At 55.9% G+C, this 22,494-nt stretch overlaps 2 protein-coding genes across 17 annotated transcripts in view; both read left to right on the top strand.

Moving 5' to 3' along the window:
• Positions 1-20,327, top strand: part of MYO18A (myosin XVIIIA) — a 106,483-nt gene extending 86,156 nt beyond the window's left edge. For 9 of the 16 annotated variants that reach the window (XM_040455387.1, XM_040455393.1, XM_040455392.1 and 6 more), the window contains 13 exons: positions 336-446; positions 1,422-1,526; positions 1,848-1,994; positions 2,371-2,484; positions 3,836-3,952; positions 4,128-4,211; positions 4,629-4,766; positions 7,859-8,044; positions 8,343-8,482; positions 9,316-9,360; positions 12,631-12,753; positions 14,135-15,387; positions 19,962-20,049. In XM_040455387.1, the coding sequence (XP_040311321.1) occupies positions 336-446; positions 1,422-1,526; positions 1,848-1,994; positions 2,371-2,484; positions 3,836-3,952; positions 4,128-4,211; positions 4,629-4,766; positions 7,859-8,044; positions 8,343-8,482; positions 9,316-9,360; positions 12,631-12,753; positions 14,135-15,383 (2,559 nt within the window). In that variant the 3' untranslated portion in view covers positions 15,384-15,387; positions 19,962-20,049. Of the gene's footprint in view, positions 1-335; positions 447-1,421; positions 1,527-1,847; positions 1,995-2,370; positions 2,485-3,835; positions 3,953-4,127; positions 4,212-4,628; positions 4,767-7,858; positions 8,045-8,342; positions 8,483-9,315; positions 9,361-12,630; positions 12,754-14,134; positions 15,388-19,961 lie in introns of all 16 variants that reach the window. The other 7 variants (XM_040455398.1, XM_040455397.1, XM_040455402.1 and 4 more) reach the window with 2 other exon arrangements.
• Positions 20,328-20,676: 349 nt separating this feature from the next.
• Positions 20,677-21,385, top strand: LOC121017239 (TGFB1-induced anti-apoptotic factor 1; the record flags this gene model as incomplete). Its single annotated transcript, XM_040455403.1, is given in 3 exon segments — positions 20,677-20,811; positions 20,813-20,861; positions 20,864-21,385. Coding segments are annotated over 3 exon segments (297 nt in total), but the record flags the coding sequence as incomplete, so codon positions are not given.
• Positions 21,386-22,494: the final 1,109 nt, after the last annotated feature.

The following is a 22,494-nucleotide window of genomic DNA, read 5'->3' as shown; positions in this document are numbered from 1 at the left end:
AGCGTTCAGGGGTTCAGGATGCACAGCAGCCAGGAGGCCCTGAGCCCACCCAGCCCGCCCCCCAGCCACCGTGTCAGTCCAGGGAGCTAGAGCCTGGAGGCCAAATGGAAGACCTACAGAATTGTCCCCACCTCTGGCAGCCTCCCCTGGGCCTGGGACAAACATCTAGTGAGGGAGTTTGGCTTCTCTGGAGAAGCTGACTGCCACAGGAGCAAGGCAGGAGCACAGGGGTATTTCTGGCAGAGACCATCCCCACTCCTGAGCCCAGGGAGCACTACCTGTCAGGGTGTAGCACTGGGGTCAGGAACCTGGTCCCTATTCCCAACCACCTTTAGGCCAAGCTACGTCTAGAGATGGAAATGGAGCGAATGAGACAGACCCATTCCAAGGAGGTGGAAAGTCGGGATGAGGAGGTGGAGGAGGCCCGGCAGTCATGTCAGAAGAAGGTAAGGTAATGGGCACCTACCCTGTCCCATACAAACCCTGGTTCCCCCATCACTGCTTTAAAGGAAGGGGTTTAGGGGCGCCTGGGTGGCACAGTCGGTTAAGCGTCCGACTTCAGCCAGGTCACGATCTCGCGGTCCGTGAGTTCGAGCCCCGTGTCGGGCTCTGGGCTGATGGCTCAGAGCCTGGAGCCTGTTTCCGATTCTGTGTCTCCCTCTCTCTCTGCCCCTCGCCCGTTCATGCTCTGTCTCTCTCTGTCCCAAAAATAAATAAACGTTGAAAAAAAAAAAAAAAAGGAAGGGGTTTAAAGTCAGTTGAGCATCTAATTCTTGATTTTGGCTCAGGTCATGATCTCACAGTTCATGGGATCGAGCCTCAAATTGGACTTTCCACTGACAGTGCGGAGGCTGCTTGGGATTCTCTCTCTCTCTCTCTGCTCCTCCCCCACTCACTTGCACCTTTGCGCTCTCTCTCTCTCTCTCTCTCTCTCTCTCTCAGTAAATAAATAAACATTAAAAAAAATAAAGAAAGGGGTTTTCTGTTTCCCTACCTTAGCCACACTATCATCCATTGCCATTCTGGACCCGGAACCTCTGCTGGAGACCCTGGCATTGGCTGGGATGTGTGCTCTCGGGGTCGATAGCTTCTCTGAGAAGCTCAGTCCTTTGAGGCACGAATGCTCCCTGCTTTCTGTGCCAAGCGACAGCTCACTCTGTACCCCTCTGCAGTCAGCTAGCCTGACCCAGCAGGGCCTGCCCACTCCAGAACGAAGCCTCCCACTCAGAACGAAGTCCCTCCTCTCCTCCCAGGCTGCTTTGAAACCCTAGGAACTTTGAACTTGGGGTCTGACCCCTTGGGGTCCTCCATGCTCAGCCTGCCCCACAGTTTTCCCAGGGTAGGGGGATCCAGAAGGGAAGGGGACTGGCTGGAAGCAGACGCTGAAGGGACCGGTGGGCCTCTGTCCCCGGGCCCTGCAGTTGAAGCAAATGGAAGTGCAGCTTGAGGAGGAGTATGAGGACAAGCAGAAGGTGCTTCGAGAGAAGCGGGAACTGGAGAGCAAGCTCGCCACGCTCAGCGACCAGGTAAGCAGGGCCTGCTGGCAGGGCCGGCCAACGGCCTGTACCGTCCGGCCTTAGGGAGGCCATCTTGGGGATACAAAGCTGGGAATGGGGAGGGGGACTGGGCTCCGTAAAGCCCACCGTCATCGCGTGTATAACTGGGGTCATTACCACACACAGCACCCCCAGGCTTTTCTCACTGGCTGGCACGACCCTGGCACTTCCTCTGTTGTTACTTGTTAAGGAGACACTCAGAATGAGGGCAAGAGTGAACCAGGGGCTTAGGAAAGATAGGAGGAGGCTCTGTGGTGGAACCCAGAGCCCCAGCTTCTGGTGTCCACCTAGGTGAACCAGCGGGACTTGGAGTCAGAGAAGCGGCTCCGGAAAGACTTGAAGCGCACCAAGGCCCTGCTGGCAGATGCCCAGATCATGTTGGACCACCTGAAGAACAACGCACCCAGCAAGAGGGAGATCGCCCAGCTGAAGAACCAGGTATCTTTACAGAGATGAAGTCGGCAGCTCCAGGGGACTGGTTCTTTCTCCTGCTCCTGCCCCTCTCAGGGATTCTTGAGTCCTTGAGAAGGAAGGTAACAGGGAAGGGGGAGAAGCCACTTGTAGCAGCCAGACTCCTAGGATCTGTGCCTGCCATACAGCGTGACCGCCAAGCCCCAGGATGGCATGGATGGGTCCCCGTACCCACCCTCCCTGCCACAGCAGATGCCTGTGCGTGCACCCCAACACGCCACAGCCCCGGGGTCAAGCGAACAGAGCCTGGGCTCCTTCTCCCCTCTGAGCACCCTGTACAGCCCTCCTGCTCCCAGGGAATGGCTGACGTCTCTCCCTGGGGCGGGGGTGGCTCTGTGTCCAGCTGGAGGAGTCAGAGTTCACCTGTGCAGCGGCCGTGAAAGCACGGAAAGCAATGGAGGTGGAGATCGAAGACCTGCACCTGCAGATTGATGACATCGCCAAAGCCAAGACCGCGGTGAGGGACTGGGGTGTGCGAGCCAGGCTCAGGGGGGCGGCTGAAGCAAAATAGAGCTGTAACTGTGGCTCCCTTCCCCCCAGACGGGGGGGCCCTGCCTCAGCCCACTCCCTTCACTCCAGGACTTCCTGCAGGGAGAGGGGGCCTCCCCTCCTTCGCCCCTCCCCACTCAGAGCAGAGGCTGGGAGGGGGGCAAGGTGGAAGAGGGAGCCAGCAAGGGCCCATCTCCCTGTTTTAACCACCTGCCTGTGGGAGCTTGGCCGCAGGCCCCGACACCATAAATAAAGGCAGCTAATGTGGCTGAGGGATGTAAACAGGTGCCTAGAGATTAGCGGAAGCACCGATAAGAGGATGGGATGGCTCTGTTTCCCTCCTCTTCCCCTGGCCAGCCCACTGACAAGCCCAAGTGGCAGCTAATTAGAGCTTTTATTTAATGCTTCCCTTTTAATTCCCTACCTCTCCCACGGCCCATCCATCGGCCGGGAATTCATTACGGGGATGCGGCCACCAGTACCTCCTTGGGCAGGGAAGGGGGCAGCGGGGAGGCTAGGCTGGGGGCTCTGGGCTCCGCGGCCCCCCAGCTGGTCACCCATCTGCTGAGAGATGCCAATCTCCCGGGCTTGATTTATCCCCGTGACATTTGTGCTCCTCAGCAGTTTTCAGGTGAGTAATTCAAATTCTTTAATTGTGTTAAAAAAGGCTGTTATAAAATTACCATTTTATTTAAATCCGAGTTAATAAATTTCTTGGCGGAGGCTTCCCCAGCTCCCCACAGCCCGGTAACAAGACGGATGGGGCAGAGAAGGAGCCAACGCAGTCATTTTGGTTTGGAATTACAGGCTAATAGATTCATTCATTTCCTGAAGCTGCTGTTGGCCGTCTCCTCCCCTCCCCCCAGGAGTGGACCGGCTGTGGGGGCTGGATGGCCTGGGAGCAGGCCATGGGGGGCGGGGGGTGGGGGGGAGAATGAGAATCCGAGCTAGCAGAGCTTCCCAGAGTCCAGGGGTCCTTGCCTGAGGCCTGAAGGGGGCAGAGTACCTTCAGGTTAGGGCCTAGATTGCTGGTGCCAGGATGATGGGTCATTTGTTCTGGGCAGACCTTTTCTGCCTTCTCATTAGCCTTCAAAGAGCTGCCAGAAAGCAGCTGTCATTTAGCCCAGGGTCTGCCCACGCTGCGAAAGACAGCCTTTGTCTCAGCTGCTCGAGCGCCACGGGTCTGGACCCGTGCGTGGACCCGGCCCCGACATCACCCCCTTCCCTTTGGAGGTGGCATGGGGAAGTTCGGATTTGCCACCTGGTGCCGTCGGGCACTCGAGGCCCCACGCCCTCTGATCGGTCTTGCCTCCGTCCAGCTGGAGGAGCAGCTGAGCCGCCTTCAGCGTGAGAAGAATGAGATCCAGAGCCGGCTGGAAGAGGACCAGGAGGACATGAATGAGCTGATGAAGAAGCACAAGGCAGCCGTGGCTCAGGTGCCCCACCACACCCCGCGCCACAGACGCTGGCCCTCTGGTCCTCTTCCTAAGCGCCCCCCCCCCCTCCACGCCACTTCTCTTGGGAGTCACGGGCCTGCACTCTGTGTGCGGTGTGGTGGGCTGGGGTTTGTGTTCATGGGGGATCCTGCTTCAGCACTCACTCCTTTCCCAGGCCTCGCGGGACTTGGCACAGATGAATGACCTCCAGGCTCAGCTAGAAGAAGCCAATAAGGAGAAGCAGGAGCTGCAGGAGAAGGTGGAGACTTTCCCCCTTGGTAGAAAGAGGGTGTGAGGTCCCTGTATGTAGGGGCGGACCACCAAGCCCGTTGGAAAGCAAGCGCTCCTCTCAGTTATTAGTAATCCACGCCGCCGCATCAATGCACGCGAAGGGCTAGGCTTGGAGCCATATCACCACAGTAGACATTTTGGCTTCAGCTGCCTCATTTCACATTTCTATTCCCTCTCTGGTCCTCGGCTTTCTCCTTTCCCTCCAAAGGGCAAAATCTGTGCCAGCATCGGGCCAGGTGGGGAATGCCTCTGGCTCGGGGCCCCGTCCTCCCACCTCCCCAGTGCATCCCTCCCTCCCTCGGCCCTCTGGTCACCATGGTGATCTTGCCCAGGCTCTGCCCCTCCCTTCTGGACTCAGCTCTTCTCTTCCTGCCCCCACCCCCAGCTACAAGCCCTCCAGAGCCAAGTGGAGTTCCTGGAGCAGTCCATGGTGGACAAGTCCCTGGTGAGCAGGCAGGAAGCTAAGATCCGGGAGCTGGAGACCCGCCTGGAGTTCGAAAGGACCCAAGTGAAGCGTCTGGAGGTGGGTGCACACTTGTCCTGGTCCGTAGCCAGAGCAGGGCAGAGCTGCCCCGGCAGCTGGAGCCACGCATGCTCAGCTGCGCCGGGCAGGCCACGGACGCTCCTCAGAGGCCCCTGCCAAGCTGCCAGGCCAGCTGACGGGGCGGGTGCCTTCCCCCCGCCCGCCCCGCCTGCTCTCTGGGCACCGTGGAGCCAGCCTGCTTTACATTCTGTTTCCGTGCTTGCTTTCTGCCAAGGGACCAGAGCAGCTTAGCTTTTTGTCTTCATATTTTCCTCCACCATGAGCTCCCCCCGCCGGTCCCCTCACTCGCTCTCGCTCTGCTCTCCGCTCTCCGGCAGGGTCATAAATATGCAGCGGATGGCGCCACTTCTGTGAGGGCTGAAGTCTGTTCTCTCATCTCACCGCGCTCGCTCGCTCTCTCCCTTCCCTTTTTTATTGCCTTTTTTCCTCACTTCTTCCCACCCTTCTTGTCTCTGCTTTTTCTCCTCTCTCTTTGCTTCTCTCCACGTCTGCCCCCTTCTTTTGCGTTTCTCCTCCCCACCCTCTCCCCACTTCTTCCTCTCTCCCCATCCCATGCCTCCTCTCCCTCTGCTCTTCATCCTTTCCTTCAACCCTCCTCCTGTTCCTGTTCACCCCTCTCCTGCTCTGTCTTGTTATCCCTTCCACCCGTGGCCTCCATACTCCACATCCAGTCCTCTCTGCTCCAGGCTTCGGAAGCCGGCGCGCCCAGCCCCACTCTCCCCGGTAGAGCAGGTGGGAAGAGAGAGGCAGGCAGAATTGTCTCTGGGTGAACACTCCCCTCGCCCTATTTTTAAGTTCTCCTCCTCCCGCTCGAACTTGTAGACTTGTGGAAGCACCTCCAGTTCTCCATGAGAACTGTGTTCATGGGCGTGCGTGCCAAGGAGCGTCCCTGCCACCTCCCCGGCAGCCCCTCAGCCCGTGAAGCAGGCACCAGGGAAGGGATGGAAACAGGTGACTCTGGAGCTGGCAGTGGGCATGGAGAGGGCGTTAGTACCCTTGACCCGGGAAGGGAGTATGGCCGAAGCTCCCAAGATGAGGTCACAGTCCTCAGGAGAGCTAGGGAGAGTTAGGGGAGACCCAGTGATGTTCCTCGGCTACACACCACAGCCTCAGCACAGCTGGTAATATCTTGACCCCCATCTTGCATACAGGAAGGGTTAAATAGGTTGCCTAAGGTCACAAAGCTATCAAGGGGCAGGAGAAGCCATTGATCCGGTGGCTCTGGGGCAGATCTGTATACTTGTCTCCTTTTCTTGTCGACCTCAGTCCCTTTCCTGGGCTCTCTCTGTTTCCCTTCTGCTCAGAAGAGCACTCTTGTAGTTTAGACGCACAGAATGTTAAACACAAATGGCCCTTAGAAATCATATAGTCTAGGGGAGCCTGGGTGGCTCAGTCAGTTAAGCGTCCAGCTTCGGCTCAGGTCGTGATCTCATAGTTCTTGGGTTCGAGCCCCGCGTCAGGCTCTGTGCTGACAGCTCAGAGCCTGGAGCCTGCTTCGGATTCTGTGTCTCCCTCTCTTCTGCCCCTCCCCCACTCATGCTGGCCCGTGCGCACGCGCGCTCTCTCTCTCTCTCTCTCTCTCTCTCTCTCAAAAACAAATAAAAATTAGAAATCATATAGTCTAGTGCTGTTATTTTAGAGACACAGAGGCTGGGGGGCCTGGGGTGGAGACCCCATGGCCAGTCAGCAGTAGAACCAGAAGCAGGTCCTTCCCTCATGCTCTGCCGCAACCTCCAGGTCATTTCTTGCGCAACATCCTATGGCCCCGGGAGGGAACAATGTATTCAGTTTCTGGAGGAAGAGAGATTCATCAGGCTTAGAGGGATGGCTTTGTGCTTAGAATCTGATGACTGTTTAGTCTCCTAATCCAGGAACTCTCATAAACCATTCACCTCCAAGCACAGGATCTAGCTTTTGGAGCTGCTGGGTTCAGAGTCCCTGAGGGAAGTCTGCTGACTGTGGAGACCCCACACATGGTATCAATGTGGACAGACCCAGGCTGTAGCCAGAGGGTTCCTCTGACCTTGGTCGTGATGATGATGATGATGATGATGATGATGATGATGATAGCATCATCCCAAATGCCTTCACATACTTTACCTTATTTAATCTTTAAAAGACCCTGGGGGTGGGAAGGGGCATGACTTGATGGCTCAGTCAGTTAAGCAGCTGACTTTGGCTCAGGTCATGATCTTGCGGTTCGTGAGTTCGAGTCCCGCATCGGGCTCTGTGCTGACAATTCAGAGCCTAGAGCTGTTTTGGATTCTGTGTCTCCCTCTCTCTCTGCCCCTCCCTCGCTCACGCTCTGTCTCTTTCTGTCTCTCTCTCTCTCAAAAATAAACAAACATCAAAAAAAAAATTTTTTTTTTAAAAAGACACCAGAGGACTGCGGTAGGTGTTATTCTCCCATATTACAGAAGATAAAGGAAGGGGGCACCTGGGTGGCTCAGTCTGTTAAGCATCTGACTCTCAGCTCAGGTCATGATCTCACAATTCGTGGGTTTCAGCTCCGTCTTGGGCTGAGCTGACAGTCTGGAGCCTGCTTGGGATTCTGTCTCTCCTTCTCTCTGCCCCTTTCCTGCTTACTCTGTCTCTTTCTCTCTCTCGCTCTCACTCTCGCTCTCTCAAATCAATTAATTAATTAATTTATTTATTTATTTTAAAAAAGATAAAGAGGGGCGCCTGGGTGGCGCAGTCGGTTAAGCGTCCGACTTCAGCCAGGTCACGATCTCGCGGTCCGTGAGTTCGAGCCCCGCGTCGGGCTCTGGGCTGATGGCTCAGAGCCTGGAGCCTGCTTCCGATTCTCTGTCTCCCTCTCTCTCTGCCCCTCCCCCGTTCATGCTCTGTCTCTCTCTGTCCCAAAAATAAATAAACGTTGAAAAAAAAATTTTTTTTTAAAAAGATAAAGGAAGGCTCTTCACAGAGCTTTAATTCTTGCCCACCTAGCGGACCTAGCAGCGAGTGGTGGTGCCAGAGCTGGACCCCAGGCCTCCTGACTCTGGAGTCTCATCAGAGCCACACTCCCGTCTCTGACTAGCTGGTGGGCTTCTCTTCCCTACCTCCCCCTCCAGAGCCTGGCCAGCCGGCTCAAGGAGAACATGGAGAAGCTGACTGAGGAGCGGGATCAGCGCACAGCAGCTGAGAACCGGGAGAAGGAGCAGAACAAGAGGCTACAGCGGCAGCTCCGCGACACCAAGGAGGAGATGGGCGAGCTCGCCAGGAAGGAGGCCGAGGCGAGCCGCAAGAAGCATGAACTGGTAACGTGCCGAAACTCGCAGGGCCCTGAGCAGGCAGCTGTCTGGGTGCACACCTCCCCTGGGCTGGGGTGGGGGATGGGCCACAAAGAAACCAGAGTTTAGATCTCTGGAAGGAAGAGGAACACGTCCCGAAGCCAGGCCAGAGGGCCGGGGGCAGTGCCCGAGTCTCCATCTGGAGCTCCATGACGCCTCCATGGCGCTCCTTCCCGGCCTGGAGAGACTTGCAGCAGGTTTTCTCTAGAGCAGCCAGATAGAGACTGGCCCTCCGGTGAACTTGACTGCCCCCTCTCCCTCCTAGGAGATGGATCTGGAGAGCCTGGAGGCCGCTAACCAGAGCCTGCAGGCCGATCTCAAGCTGGCATTCAAGCGCATTGGGGACCTGCAGGCCGCCATCGAGGACGAGATGGAGAGCGATGGGAATGAGGACCTCATCACCAGGTGAGGGGGCCTCTGTGGCAGCGGCGGCCGCACCGAGGCCCTCTGACCACCTGTGGAGCAGGCCACGAGGTAGAACAGCTGCAGTCTCTGTCTCCCTGCCACTGAGCGACCAGCCCACCTTTCCCTCATCGCCAGACCCCAGCATGGACCCTGTCCTGTAATGACCGAGGGCAGGACCGGTGCTGCCCGGGTGAGATGCCCTCCCTCCCCCTCCCTGTCTTCCCTCCTCAGGCCTCCCGGGAACCTGGCTCTCCAGCTCTGCCTGTTCACAATGAGTTATTCCCCCATTTAGCTGCATTTCCGATGGCGCCTGCCCTACTCTGGGGAAAGCAGAGATTTAAGGCCCGTGGTACCTTGTTACCATGCCAGAGATTTTCTCTCATAAAACCCACCCAGGGAATGGTTTCGGAGAGAGAGATTTATAATCCTAGGCTCAGGAAGAAGTCACAAGGCAGGTAGACCAGCAGTTCTAGAGGGTGAGGGTCAGGCCCTGGAGAAACTCCGAAGGCTGCCTTGGGCGGACCCCCACCCCCAGACCTGCCCCCTTCCCGCTTGAGCGCTGATGCCCCATCCTGCAAGTGGGTCCTGGCCCACATAAGAAGCCTGCTCCTTGGGGGCAGAGAAAAAGTGCCCCGGGGCGGCCCAGACCTCCCTCTGAGGATACCCTGTCACTCACCCCACCCCACCCCACCCCCCCGCAGCTGGTCTCAGCCAGCCAGAGCCATGTCTTGCTCAGGATGTCCACCTTGGCTGAGAGGTCCACCCTTGCTTTGCCCACTGGTTTTTCAATCTTCTTCTGTCCCCCTAGCCCACCATTTTCTTTCTGTTTCCAGTTTGCAGGACATGGTGGCAAAGTATCAGAAAAGAAAGAATAAACCGTGAGGACTGGGGCGCAGGCGCTCTCTGCCTCTCCTGTGGTGTCTAACTACCCCTAACACTGGCTTTCACCCAGGGTCCCCACTGCATGCCGCACGTGGACACGGCCTCTTGCACACTCTCCAAGCTGGTCTCACACTAACACCACTGACTCTGCCCTGAGGGGAGGCGAGGCCAGGGCAGTGAGGCACTACCCCAGGAAGGTGCAGGCTGGCGCTCATGCCCTTGGTGTGCAGGACGGGGGCTCCATCAGAAAAGAGAGCTCAGCCTCATTCGGTGGTACCCACAATCTGCCTTCCTGAGCTCCAGCCCTCTCCTTCCTCAGAAACCAAGCCTCCCAGCCTATTTCTCTGGGGAAAAGTCTGTTCGGGCTGGATTTTTCCATATCCTGGGGCTCCTTTGGAGCCCAAGCTACCCAAAAGAAGTGGGTATGTTTCATTTTGAAAGGTCCACCACCTTCTGGTGGCAGACAAAGGTACAAGGTGAGGAGCATCTAGCAGTTACTTGTTTGGGGAAGGCATCCAGGCAGCTAATCACAGCCCGGGAGCAGTGGCAGGGGGAAGGGAACTGGCAAGGGAAGGGAACGCAGCCAGATGTGTTTACTTTACTCCCTGCGGGCGCCTTGGGCACAGGGAGGCCCCAGGCATTTGTGCTGGTGCCTGTCTGTCAGGTGGCAGGGAGCCCAGCATATCCACCCTCTCTCGATTCTTTCTTTCTGGGTGGGAGCTGGACGGCGGGTGTGAGATGTGCAGGCCTTCAGGCGGATCGGAGTGATCCTCCGTCAAGTTCGTCAGGGCTGTTTGTTTGGAGGTTGTTTTTTTAGTGTGGCATTGGATTTCCTCCCCCTACTCCCTCTGGCTTGGCAGGCCTCCTCCCCTGGCCAGGATGGGCTGGCGGCCGCGCAAAGGACTCCGTGAGAGCTAATGATAAATGTAATAGTGTGTAACAGTGATAGAGGGCCGCTGGAGCCCGGTTGTCACACACAATTAATATCCCTCGCCATTCTGTCTCCGTTTGTTTGTTCCCCCGCGATTCGGCTCCCAGTTAACTAATAGCACATGAGCCTGGACATAAATTGTATTTGACTCGAGGTTTAATTCCGACCATTTAAAATTTCAACTGCCCCCTGAGCCTGCCTGCCCCTGGAGTTTGTTTACGGGCCTGATTATTTAAGAAAAAGAACCTAAACATCATCTATGTGCTCGAAACTAAAGGGAAGGTGAGGGCAGCCAGGCCAGCTTCTCAACCCGTTTGCTGCTCTGAATGTAAGGAGGGAAATTCGTATTCTGGGTCCACAACTATCTGTCCCCTGTGTGTTCTAGCCCTGCCATCCTTGGACCGTAGGAGCTTCGAGGGCTGATAAAATGCGCATTTAAGATCATATTCTAAACCATTTCCAGGCATGGGCACGTGCGTGCATGCATGAGTACACACACACACACACACACACACACACACACACACACACGCACACCCCAGTGTGCACTCACGCAGGCGCACTGGGGTGGGCAGTCCTAGCCACAATCCTGCTGATGGCAGAGGTGGTGTAGCTACGTCCTCAGCAGCTCTGGGCCCCAGCTCCAAGTTATCGAGCAAGCCAGTGAGTGAGTGTGCTAAGGCGGGCAGAAAAATAATGTTTCGATTTACTTAGAGATACAGTTGTTATTGCCATAACCTTAATGAAAGCAGTAAACAGTGCAGTATTAAGGGAGATTTATACAGAAACACTTTTAACATGTAGACATAGATTTTGCGATGCATACAGCACCTCCTTTCTAAAGGCAATCAATATGGTTATGAACGGTGGTGATAAATTACAGGCTCTGAAGCTAGAGAAGGAGGTTTTTTGCACGGGTGTATAAATCAGGTGGTATTGGCGTTCCATGGGGCCCATGCACCATAGTAAATCTGCCAGGCTCGGACAGGCACAGGGCTTGCATTAGTGGTTTCGGGGCTGTCTGCTAAACTCCTGTTTACCCAGGGCATCAACCAGCCTCGTCTTCGTTATAATTCTGTATTTGATGGAAGCCCATAAAATATGCCTCTTTGTTCCCCTCCCAACGGGTCATGCTCTCTCACAGTCCCCAGAACAGAGTCTGGTGGTTTCTGGTTTCTGGCGTGCGTGTGTGTGTGTGTGTGTGTGTGTGTGTGTGTGTGTGTGTGTATACGCCCTCACACACACACACACACACACACGCCTGTGTGGCTATTTATTCAAGAACATAATTCAGGAATGGGCCTGCTCCTGTTGACACAGATGAACGGAAATTTATATCGAGGAGAAATCCCAGCATATCTATAGCAGGGGAATGTGGTGAGCAGACATTTTGCAGAATTCTAGAAGCATTCTCACTCAGAAGCTGTCTCTAAGCCCCACTGCTTTGTGAAGGAGTCACCATGACTCCAGCCTCAGACTCTGACTCCTTTGGGCTTTTCTGCAAGTAGAGAGGGCTCAGGCCAGCTTGGCCAGAAAGCAGAACTGGGGAGCAAGAACTGGGGAGGAGGGGGAGAGGAGACTCAGAGAGACAGAGCCAATGTCTGGGACTCTCTGGGCTCAAGTGGATCTCCAGGGTGCAGTTTGAATCCCGAAACTGTGCTAGCACCTCAGGAAATGCTGACGCCCCCTCCTCGTTTTTCTTTGTTTCTTAAGGGCCGGGGAAGTCACAGGGCCGGTCTGGGATCTGGCCTGTGGTGCTCGGTTAGCTTAGCGCTGCCATCAGCTGAGGGGCCTCCCGTTCAAGCTAACCTGAAGCCAGAAAGCTGCCCTGGTCTTTTCTGACCCACGGCCAGTGGTCAGGCTCTCACAGTGAAGGCATGGAAAATGGCAGTAGCCACAGCCCCGTTTCTGGGAGTGTGCACACAAGAAACAGAATAGGCTTCCGGGAGTGGCCGTAGAGCCTACGAATCCTCTCTTTTTAACCAAGAGCCATTTAGCTGTCACTGATACATGGATGGTTTCCCCGTCATCCCCATTGGACTTATTTGGCTGAACAGCGGGCTGTCACAGAAAGTAGAATGGGAGGTGCCTCCGTGCCCCTCAGGGTCTTCCTGGTGGCTGTCCTACAGTGTGGCCTGCTGAGTGGGGCCGGGTCCTTGTGAATGGTATGCCCCATCTGACCTCTCTTGTTCCCCTCCTGACTCACCGATGTGCATGTCACCCGCATCCCACCCCTGCCCGAGAAAAACCTGCCGCCCCGTCAGTGCTCCCTCCTGGGCAGCGGGTGATCACTCCCTCCCCGGCCTTGCCTACCTTTCTGCTCCTCATCCCACAGCGAGGGGGACTCAGATGTGGACTCTGAGCTGGAGGACCGGGTCGACGGGGTCAAGTCATGGTTGTCGAAAAACAAGGGGCCTTCCAAGGCAGCGTCCGACGATGGCAGCTTGAAGAGTTCCAGGTGAGCGTGCGGCCTTGAGCTGGGAGGAAAGGCCACCTCATGGCCCGGGGATAGCTGAGCAGTGCCTGGATCCCAAAGAGGCCGGGTCTCATGCCACCGGCGTCTCTTGCCTGGCATGCCTCAGAGGGGCCCAGGCATGCCCCCAGCGTGTGCGATGCGCCAGGAGGCTCAGTGTCAGGTCAGGGTTGGTGGCACCCTTGTTTTTCCCAAGCGATGTTTTCCTACCAGACTCGGGGCTTCGGTTTGCCGTGGGTTTAACTTCATCCCCACTTACTCATTTGACAAATGTCGGTTGAACTACCCAAAAGTTTGGGCCCTGGAATCAAGACTGGAAGGTGGCATAAGGAGACTCCGGATCCCACAACCCCAGACAGGGCTGGCTGGGCCCCTGAAGCCGGCAGAAAAAGACACTGGCTCCCCTGACTCCCCTGTCACAGCTCCATTTCTGTCTTTTTCTGCCCATTCTCTCCTTCTTCTGATCTTTTCACCATTTCCCCTCGCCACCACCCCCATGCTTCCTCCTCACACCCATCCACTGGGGGAACTCATTCCCTATTGTCCAGCCAAGTCACAGGCTTCTGATCACACAGACAGCTACCCCTGGAATCCGGGGCTCCACGTTCCTCGTCCCTCACTTCCCAGCCAGCATGGCAGCAGGGAGGGAGATCCTCTGTCCTCTGCTCCATCGCCTCCTCAAGCTGTTTCCCTGCTGGCTCCCCCGCCTCCCACTTTCTCCCCAACTCTGAACCATCCTGATCCCCACCAGGGCACACCCTTCTCCACCCCCTCCCAGAGTAGCGGGCAGGCTGCTTTGTAAAGTAATCCCTAGCCTTCCAACTCCCCTGAGGCCCCTTCCCAAGTCCAGCCCCTCACCACAAGCACCCAGCGGCCCCCTCTAATTGGTTTAATTTATTCAGCCAAACAACATTTTGTTATTGCAGATAATGCCGCCTTCCCCGCCCCACTGCCGTTCACCACGGTGTGGCACAAGGCTCCAGGTAGTTGACAATGAAATAAATTGAACTAAACGTTTTAGAGGGGGAAAAGTGATGAAATAGAACAATGGTCTAATTTACATGACATTCTCCATGAAGCTATTTTCACTGACGCAAATTATTTTGCTTCATTTCCTCCGATGCTCTCGCTGCCACTTTGCCAGGGTGCTGCCGCTGGCTCCTTTTGCCTCCTGTCTCCTCCCTCCCTCTGTATCTTTATTCTCTGGGTTTAATGCCGGCTCCTCTCTTTCTCTCTCTCTCTCTCTTTCCCTCTTTCCCTCCCTCCCTCCCTCCCTCTTCCCTCCCTTCCCCTCCCCTCCATTCTCTCTGGGCTGCCTCTAATCCACTACTGGTTCTCTCTTCCTGACCTCATCTCCCTCCCCTAGAACGGCCCTCAACACCTCTGGGAAGGAGGGCAAGGGGGTGGAGGAGAGGCCAGCCTCCGTGCTGAGCTCTCTGAGCTACCGGAAACGGCTCACCCTGAAGGACTCCATCGGGGGCACTGGGGACGAGGACTCGCTCTTCACCACCCTGAGCGAGCGGGCAGCCTCCCCAGAGAGGCCCCCCCGGAAGACCCGCACAGGACCCAGGGAAGAGCAAGATGAATGCGGCTCCACCTTCTCCGAGGCCCGGAGTCGCGTTGGCCGGGGGCTGGAGAAGCGGTGGGGCTCAGACTTCGACCGGGCCTCGACCGTCTCTGCCCCCACCAGCCGGGCCTCCTCAGCCACACGGCGCGGCTCCGGTGAGGACGGGGCCCGCTCCTCCATGAGCTTCTCGCTCTCAGGCTCCCCCAGTTCCCGGCGCAGCACCTCCCGGCTCGATACCCTGTCCAGGACCCTCAGTCCTTCCTTGAGCCGGGCCTCGGGCCTGGGCCGGGACAGCCCTGATTCCCGCCTGTCCTTGGGCCAGAGCTGCCTGGATGCGTGGGATGACGGAGCCAGTGTGGCCTTGAGCGAGGCCCACTCTCAGTACAGCCACCCGTCGCTGGCCCGCAGCCTGTCGGTGCCACCGCGGCCACACGCCTCGCCCTCTGCCACGGATGAGCCTCTCGGCTCCAGCATCCGCCCCGTCAGCCGTCACTCCTACCTGGACCCAGACCTGGAGGCCGCCATCAACGAGGTCTTGAGCTACAAACCCGTCCCGTTCCAGAGGAGCAGCCTGGAGCCCAACTCCGAGGAGGACGACCGGAAGAGCATCCAAAGTGCCCGCAGCGCCCAACTGGACCTCCCAGCGCGGGCCACCAGCATCCGCCGCTCGGCCTCTGCCGCTGACGTCTCCCGCTCCCGCAGCGGCCGGAAGAGCCGGAGCCGGAGAAGGAGCAGCTCCAGCTCTAGCTCGAGCTCCAGCTCCGAGGACTCCTCGGAGCACAAGCGGCGGAAGAAAGGGCGCTCTCGGAAGAGCAAGAAGAAGTCCAAATCGAGAAGAAAGAGAACGGAGACAGAGTCGGAGTCCTCATCGACATCCAGTGGCTCTACTGTGTCAGGCCACAGCCGCTCGAGCGTGAAGAAGGGCCCGGCTGCAGAAGGTGAGGAGGCCAGGCAGGCGCACCGGCCGTCTCGGAAGGAGGAGAAGAAACGCAAGAAGGAGGTGGACAGCCTGATGATGCGGTACCTGTACCGGCCCGAGAGCGACTAGTGCAGTAGGTGGCGCCCGGCGTGGGGTGCAGCATGGAGTGTGCCGCTCGGTGTGAACTAACGTGCCCGACCCCATCCGCCACCACCCAGGCCTCTCCTGCGTGCCTCTGCGGCGGGCCTGGCCTCAGAGAGCTTTCTGGCTGCCTTGGAGAGTGGGGCCAGCGAGCTGGTTAGTCCTTCTCTGCCCCGAGCCCAGTCAGCTGACCTTGCTGAGGATGGTCCGGCATAGCTCCCACTTACTAAGTCCTCACCGCGGGTGCCCGGGGACCTCCTAGACATTTGCCACATTTTGTTCACTTCATCCTCACACTAACTCCATAACAAAGGCTTGACTAGCCCCATTCTATAGAAGAGGAAGCTGAGGCTCAGGGAAGTTAAGTCACTGGCCAGGGTCACACAGTTGGGAAGTGATGTGCTGGGATCTGAATGGAGTCTATTAGGCTTGCTCTCCACCACTCCTCCTCCGTAGGGCCCAAGGCAGAGCCCACAGGTGAAATGTTTACTGTGTGTGCCTCGGGCTTTTGTCTATGCCCCCAATGGGCTGGGCTTGGGAAAGGACTCTAGCTGACCCCTGAGGGCGAGCTGGTGTGTCAGTGGCCCAGCTGGTGTGTCAGTGGCCGCCCTCTCTTACGGGACCTTTGGCTCGGCTCTCTCGGCTCTCGACACTGCCCTGCAACGCCACCTTCCTCCCTGCTACGCGCGTCAAGCCTCAGACAGCAAGGCTCACGGGGCTGCACCACACCCTCCCTCAAACCCGCAGTTCCCTGACTCCCTCCCCAGCCCTCCCACCTGAAGCCCACACATGGGCGTCGCCTCAGCTCAGCTCATCTTAAAAAGTTATAATGAATAGAAATTAGCAGCTGCTGAGTGACAGCCCCCTCCTGGCTCTCCTGCCTCCCCCAGCCTTCTCTCTGTGGGAAGGGAGATCTAGCAGTTAGGCCCTTTATGCCCACACCCCCACCTCAGAAGAAGGCAGAAACTGACTCACTGGAATCCCATTGTTCCCGGTTTCCCTGGTGGGTGGTGACATTTGGATCACCCTGGTTATGTGAAGCGGTTTTCGGCCTGGCACCCTCCCAGGGCAAGCTTGCTGCTTCCCAGGAGGTGTGACCCCAGAGCGCAGCCCCCTGGGGCAGGGGCCTTGCTTCCCCGATGCATGAACTAACACACACCCGTCGCATGTTTGTGGGCCTCTTGTGCCGTGGGGTGGCTGGGCACGTACGTTGACTTGGCCGGGTTATACCCAAAGGGACCAGTTATGTTTTAAGGAAAGGAGCAAGTAGAAGTGAAAGTTACCTGCAGCTATTTGGAGATGGGTGATGGGATGGAATTAGGGGGATGGTGGAGGAGGGTGGAATTTAAGCCCAGCCCAGGCTCATGGACAGACATCTTGGATTCCTCTGGCCCCGAGCTGCTCTGAAACCAGGCCCTTGGGCTCAGCACTGCTCAGTCGCTTACCCCCTGTGGCAGCGGGATGCTCTGGGAGGAGCAGAAAGCATCTCTGTTGCACGAGGGAGCTGTTGTCAGCTCCACAGTGAGCAAAGGCTGGAGTCGCGATATTGTATCTACCAGCTCAGCCTTCCCCTCGGCAGCCCTGCTGAGTGCCCTGCTCCCCGAATGCAGGAAGTCATTGATGGGCCATCAGGTGGTTTGGAAAAGAGAGAAGGCCAGACTGAGCACTGCACCCCTGCTTGAAGAGGGAGACGTGGGCCTCACCAGGCCCCTCCACACTGCCCGGCAACTGGTGTATTTCGGACCCGATGCCCTCAGCCCATCATCACCCTTGACCCCAGGACCAACAAGAACAAAACCACATAAAGCCTGTTTCTTCCCCCAGCCACCAGCACAGTTCCTCTTGTCTGCCAGCAAGACGGGAGTGATCCTGAAACCCTATACAACACCACCGGGGAGGATTGGATTCACTGCGGGGAGAGTGGGCGCCGAGCCAAAAGCTTGCCAGTCAATACAGAGCTGGCAGGAGAAGGGCCAGGGAAGGGAGGACCTAGTCAGACTCAGCATGAACCGACTTTGGGTAGAATGGGGGCAGGGGCAGAGTGATGGCTTAGCTTCCCATCTGGTGATGGGGACCGGTGAGAATTCAGAACACGAACGCATCCATAGCAGAGGCAAGGGGAGGGGCCTGCCACCCTGGGCTCACCCAGCAGGAATTAGTTTATACACCAAATTGTTTGTGACAGCGCTGCGCAGGAGACACTGGCTTGTGGGGAGGAAAGCTTTTGGAACAATTTGGTTAAAATGTTCAAATTGCCAGCCCAGACTCTTGCCCTTAGGAGGGGGCTAGCTGCCTGCTGTTGGCTCTACAGCTGTGCCGATAGAAGCCACAAAGGAGACTGGCTGAAGAACACCCAGGCAGGGGCAAGGGTATCTTATGGCTCCGTGGAACTGACCCCCGCTACCTGTGCCACTTACCCAGCACCTGGATGGAGCAGTGTTGGAACCTGGCGGGCACAAGGCCATAGGGATGGGGGACGCGACCCTACCCTAAGGAGAGACGTGGGGGGAATCGAAAGGAATTCGGGCCGGCCCCTACCCGACAGCGCCCCATTGGCATCTGGGTCCCAGTCCTGGCATCTGCCTTGCCCCCCAACTGCCCCCAAAATAACCACACTGCCTTTTCACAAAATCAGTCCTTCCCGTGCCCAAGAGCAGACCTTAGCACTGGGTGCCCAGAAATTCTATCTCAAACATGAAAATAAAACCAGGCTCCCACTAATTTAGAATTCAAACAACCCAAAAGCTAAAATAACCCCAATTTTTTCTATGGTGCACAGTCATCATTGAGCTTTATGATTTCGTCCCTGAGACACCCTAGAGTCCTTAAGTGCCTTTGGCCCATCAAAGTAAGACTCATTTATGTTCAGTCTAGTTTGTATTAAATGTGTTTTGTGCTATTCTGATTCCTTTAAAAATGGTAATTCATTCATGAGAAATATGATAACTATTAACCAGACTGCCCCATTCCTGAACCATTTTGCATAATTGAACATGTAGTCTATCAGGCTCTTCCTTCTCCCCAGGGAGGGGGGGGGAGGGAGAGAGAGAGAGAGAGAGAGAGAGAGAGAAACCTATCTTTACACACCCCCAGGGCTTTCACCATGGGCCTGTGGGGAGCATTCAGGTTTGGTCTTGTTTCCTCTTGGGGTCACCCAATCCAGTGGCCAGGTGGAGTCAGCAAAAGCTTTGAGGTCTAAGAGTCCAAGTTCAAATGTACATACTGGCTATGTGACCTTGAGCAAGATGCTTCTTTGAACCAGGTTCCTGGTGACCTTTCATAGGGCTCTTGTGAAGAATAAGACGCATATCCAGACTGCCTAGGACGATGTCTCACACGCTGGAAGTACTCAATAGCCCAACCCTTTCTTCACAACACAGATGGAAAAGTGAAGGATTTTATTCTTTCTCTCAGAAGCCTGCTTCTTCCTCTTCGGGTTTAGGGTAGAACTTCAAAGGGGCCATAAACAAGGTTCCCCGCCTCAGATTCTTAAAGCAGAATTGTGGGCAGAGGGGTCACCGAATTCCTGTTTATGCCAGTGGAAGCTCTCTAGGATCCGGAAGCAGAGCTGTGTCCCTGGGAGCACTGGACGGGGACTCTCTGAGTGCTGGACACTGGTAGGGGTGGAGCTTCTCTGTGCTGCATTTTGTTCAAGAGTGTTGAAATTATGGTGCACTCGAACCGGCAGAGGCAGCAGCGGTGGGAGGGGCAGGGGAAGGTGGCTCTCAGGCTTTGGGAAAGAAAGAAAAAAAAAAGATGACTGGAGCAGAAGGTTCCATCCTTGCTGAATGCCATGAGCCTGCTCCATCCAGGGGATGATGTTTCTTCACATCCTGGTGGGAGGAAGCTGGAGGTTCCCAGTGGCCTGATGAAAACTCTAGAGGGCTGGGTTATGATACCAAGAAAGGGATAACTATGCCACCCTGAAATGGACGTCTTGCCAGTTCCTACATCCTGAGTCTCCTATCCTTGCGGTGAATAGATGATGCCACGGTCAAGGGCAGAAATTCTCACAGGCCTTAGGAAAGCCTAAGGAGAAAGTGTTAAGGTCTGGTAGTATTCCGTGGGGAAGGCTCCTCCTTCTTAGAAGGAATCGTGTTAGGAATGAGGTTCCCTTAGGTTGTAGCCATATAATCACCAGACTGCCATTCTCCAAGTCAGCCTGGTCCATGGACCACCTCCATCAGAATCTTCTGGGGAGGAGTTGAAAATGGGGAATTCCTCCGTTCCACTCAAAAGCTAGCAAATCAAAATTTCTCCAGGGAAGGATGCAGGAGTCCTTATAACACACTCGGCTTTGAGACCCACTGCTCTACAGTGTTGCTTTCCTGGGAATTTCAAAAGGTTTCAGAATCGAAACAATGTGCTCCTTTCTCTTACTACTCTGAGTGTCTTCTGGGGAAGATGGAATTGCTTCTCAAGCAAGATAGGATTGAATTTACTTCTCAATTTGTGGCTTTTAGGGACTGCTATGACAGGGCTTTGGGAGCCTCCCAGACCCAAAGGCTTTGGTGCCGCGAGTTAAGAGCATTGTTCGTCTGTGACCTTGTTCCTCTCTCCCTGCAGCCCCACCAGTTACTGGAAGTCCCTTGCCCCTGACCGGTCAGATGATGAACACGACCCTCTGGACAGCACCTCCAGGCCAAGATATTCCCATAACTATCTGAGTGACAGCGACACAGAGGCCAAGCCGACAGAGACCAACGCATAGCCCAGGGGAGTGGTCTGAACCTCTGGCACCCAAAGGCTACTGCCACAGCGCCTCTCCCAGGAAATGATGGGGCACAGGTCTCCCCCACCTGACTGCTGATCTGCATGGGAAACACCCGACCCAAGGGGGTTGGGGGGCTTTCCAAATTGTGGGTGTCTGACATCTCCACATGGAAGAGGTGGGGGGGAAGAGGAGTTTCTGAAAAGAGAACTTAATGCTCCTTCTGCCTCCAAAATGCCACACTTTTGGTTTCGACCTTGGGCCGCACTGTGGGCAGTGGCAGGTGGCTTGGCACTGCATGGAGCCAGCAAGCTGACCTCCATCTCAGCCCCCTGCTCAGGGACGGTGGACAGATTGCCTGCTGGGACCCTCTAGGTTGCTGGGTCCATGGGGAGGAATTGGGGGCAGAAACAGCAATTCCTTCCCCGCCCCCAGGCTTGGGGTGAGGGCTTTCTCTTCTCAGTGCCTGCTGTCTTTTTACTTTTAATTTAAATACCCACCCTCTCCATCACAGCTGCATCCCTGAGAGTGGGAGGGGGCTGTGGTGGCAGCTGGGGTTTCCAGGAATGACTGACTAGGGGAATCTCATCTCCCGCTTCGCTCCTCAGAGAGCAGTCCTTTCTCTGTGCAGCTGGAGAGACCGGTGAGCGGAGCTGGGTCCAGATTCTTGTCAGCATGGGGAGCGGCTCTCAGGTGCTTCTGGGTTTGGGTGGAGCAAGCCTACACAGACAGGGGTGCATATGTACCATCTGGCACTTTCAGCCCCCACCCCCTTCGTCTCAGTGTGTTAAGTGCAATGACCTATTTAAGACTAAACCCATTCCACCTATGCCGATAAGTTCGGGGCTTATCCAAGCACTGCCTCCTTGACCCTCTGTCCAAGTTGCCTGGACCGTGGGCCCAACTGGAGAGGGAAGGCCTTGGGTTGGGAGCTTGTGATCAGAAAAACTCAAGATGGGGGTTTGGGTCAGTACTGATGGTGTATTAGACACGAGTCCGCACCCTGTGTCCTGAGCCTGAGTCATTTTCTTCTTCCAATTGCCCTGCCCCCACACACTTCCCCGAGAGACAAGACAACACGTGGCCGGACAGTCCCAGCCCCACCCTAAAGGTCATCCCACCAATAATACCAGACTTGGGGACCCAAGGGCAGTGCCTGGTGCAGCTCCCATCTGCTGTCCCCCTCACCTTCTCTCCCGCAATTGGTTTGTACTCACTGGGCTGTGCTCTCTCTTCCCTGTTTACCTGATGTATGGAAATAAACGTCCTTCTCCTCCTGGCTCTGCCTGTTACTTCAGGCTCAGGTGAAGTCCCAGATGGTCAGTGGGGAGCAGAGGCAGGGTTCTGGTAAGGACCTGGGGAAGCGGCCGGGTCTCTGGCCTACTCCCACGCCAGATCAGTGCCACAAAGAAAGTTCTGGCAGGTCACCTGGGGGCAGGCAAAGGTAGAATGAGAAGATTGGTCAAGGGAGACAAACCCCACCTTTTATTTTAAGAGCTTGTGGATTGCAATCAGGCAGAGCCATTCATGCCTCATCCTACACTGGCCTCCACTCAGAAATGTTGAGGTCCTCTGATTACTAAATTTCACCAATTACAGGGATCCTAGCTTCTCTCTCTCTCTTTTTTTTCAAGTCCTTCTAGAAAAAAAGTTTAAGTTTAATTTTAGTCATTCCAAATATGACTTTTTGATCGAAACTTGCCAGAACTCTCTCTGGCCCCCAACGCCTTTGGCCACAGGCCAACTTGAGTAGGCTGGGCGTTCCGGCTTCTCTGCCCTGCCCAGTCTCTGCCTTCACGCCTCAGTCCACACCTGGTCTGCTCGCTGACAGCTACGAGGCAGCTCTTACAGAAGGGTAAAAAACAAACGACGACTCCTCCTCCACCTTCTGTAATGTGACCAGTTATAATCCTGGCACACATAAAGTTTCTTTTACAGCTGGTCAGTCGGGCTCCCCTGGTTTGTACAGGTAGGCAGGAAAGGGTATCAGACAGCGCTGAAGCCAAGGCTCTGGCGATGTCAGCCTCCCAGAAAGGGTCAAGAAAGGGAAGGAGGGGGGAAAGTCCCCCAGAACGAGTGGGAGAGAAGTATAATATGGACCCATCTTGAATGAAAAAGACTACCCCCCCTCCACTGCCCCTGCAAGGTCGAATAGAAAAGGCAATAAAAGTAAAGTTACTTTTTTTTTTATTTTTTATTTTATTTTACATTCATTTATTTTTGATAGAGACAGAACACAAGTGGGGGAGGGGTAGAGAGAGAGGGAGATGCAGAATCAGAAACAGGCTCCAGGCTCCAAGCTGTCAGCACAGAGCCCGACGCGGGGCTCGAACTCACAAACCGTGAGATCATGACCTGAGCCGAAGTTGGACGCCCAACCGACTGAGC

The sequence above is a fragment of the Herpailurus yagouaroundi genome, unplaced genomic scaffold, assembly GCF_014898765.1.
Source record: "Herpailurus yagouaroundi ecotype Mexico unplaced genomic scaffold, PumYag 215, whole genome shotgun sequence".
Classification (NCBI taxonomy): domain Eukaryota; kingdom Metazoa; phylum Chordata; class Mammalia; order Carnivora; family Felidae; genus Herpailurus; species Herpailurus yagouaroundi.
This window is presented reverse-complemented; position numbering and strand designations above follow the sequence as displayed.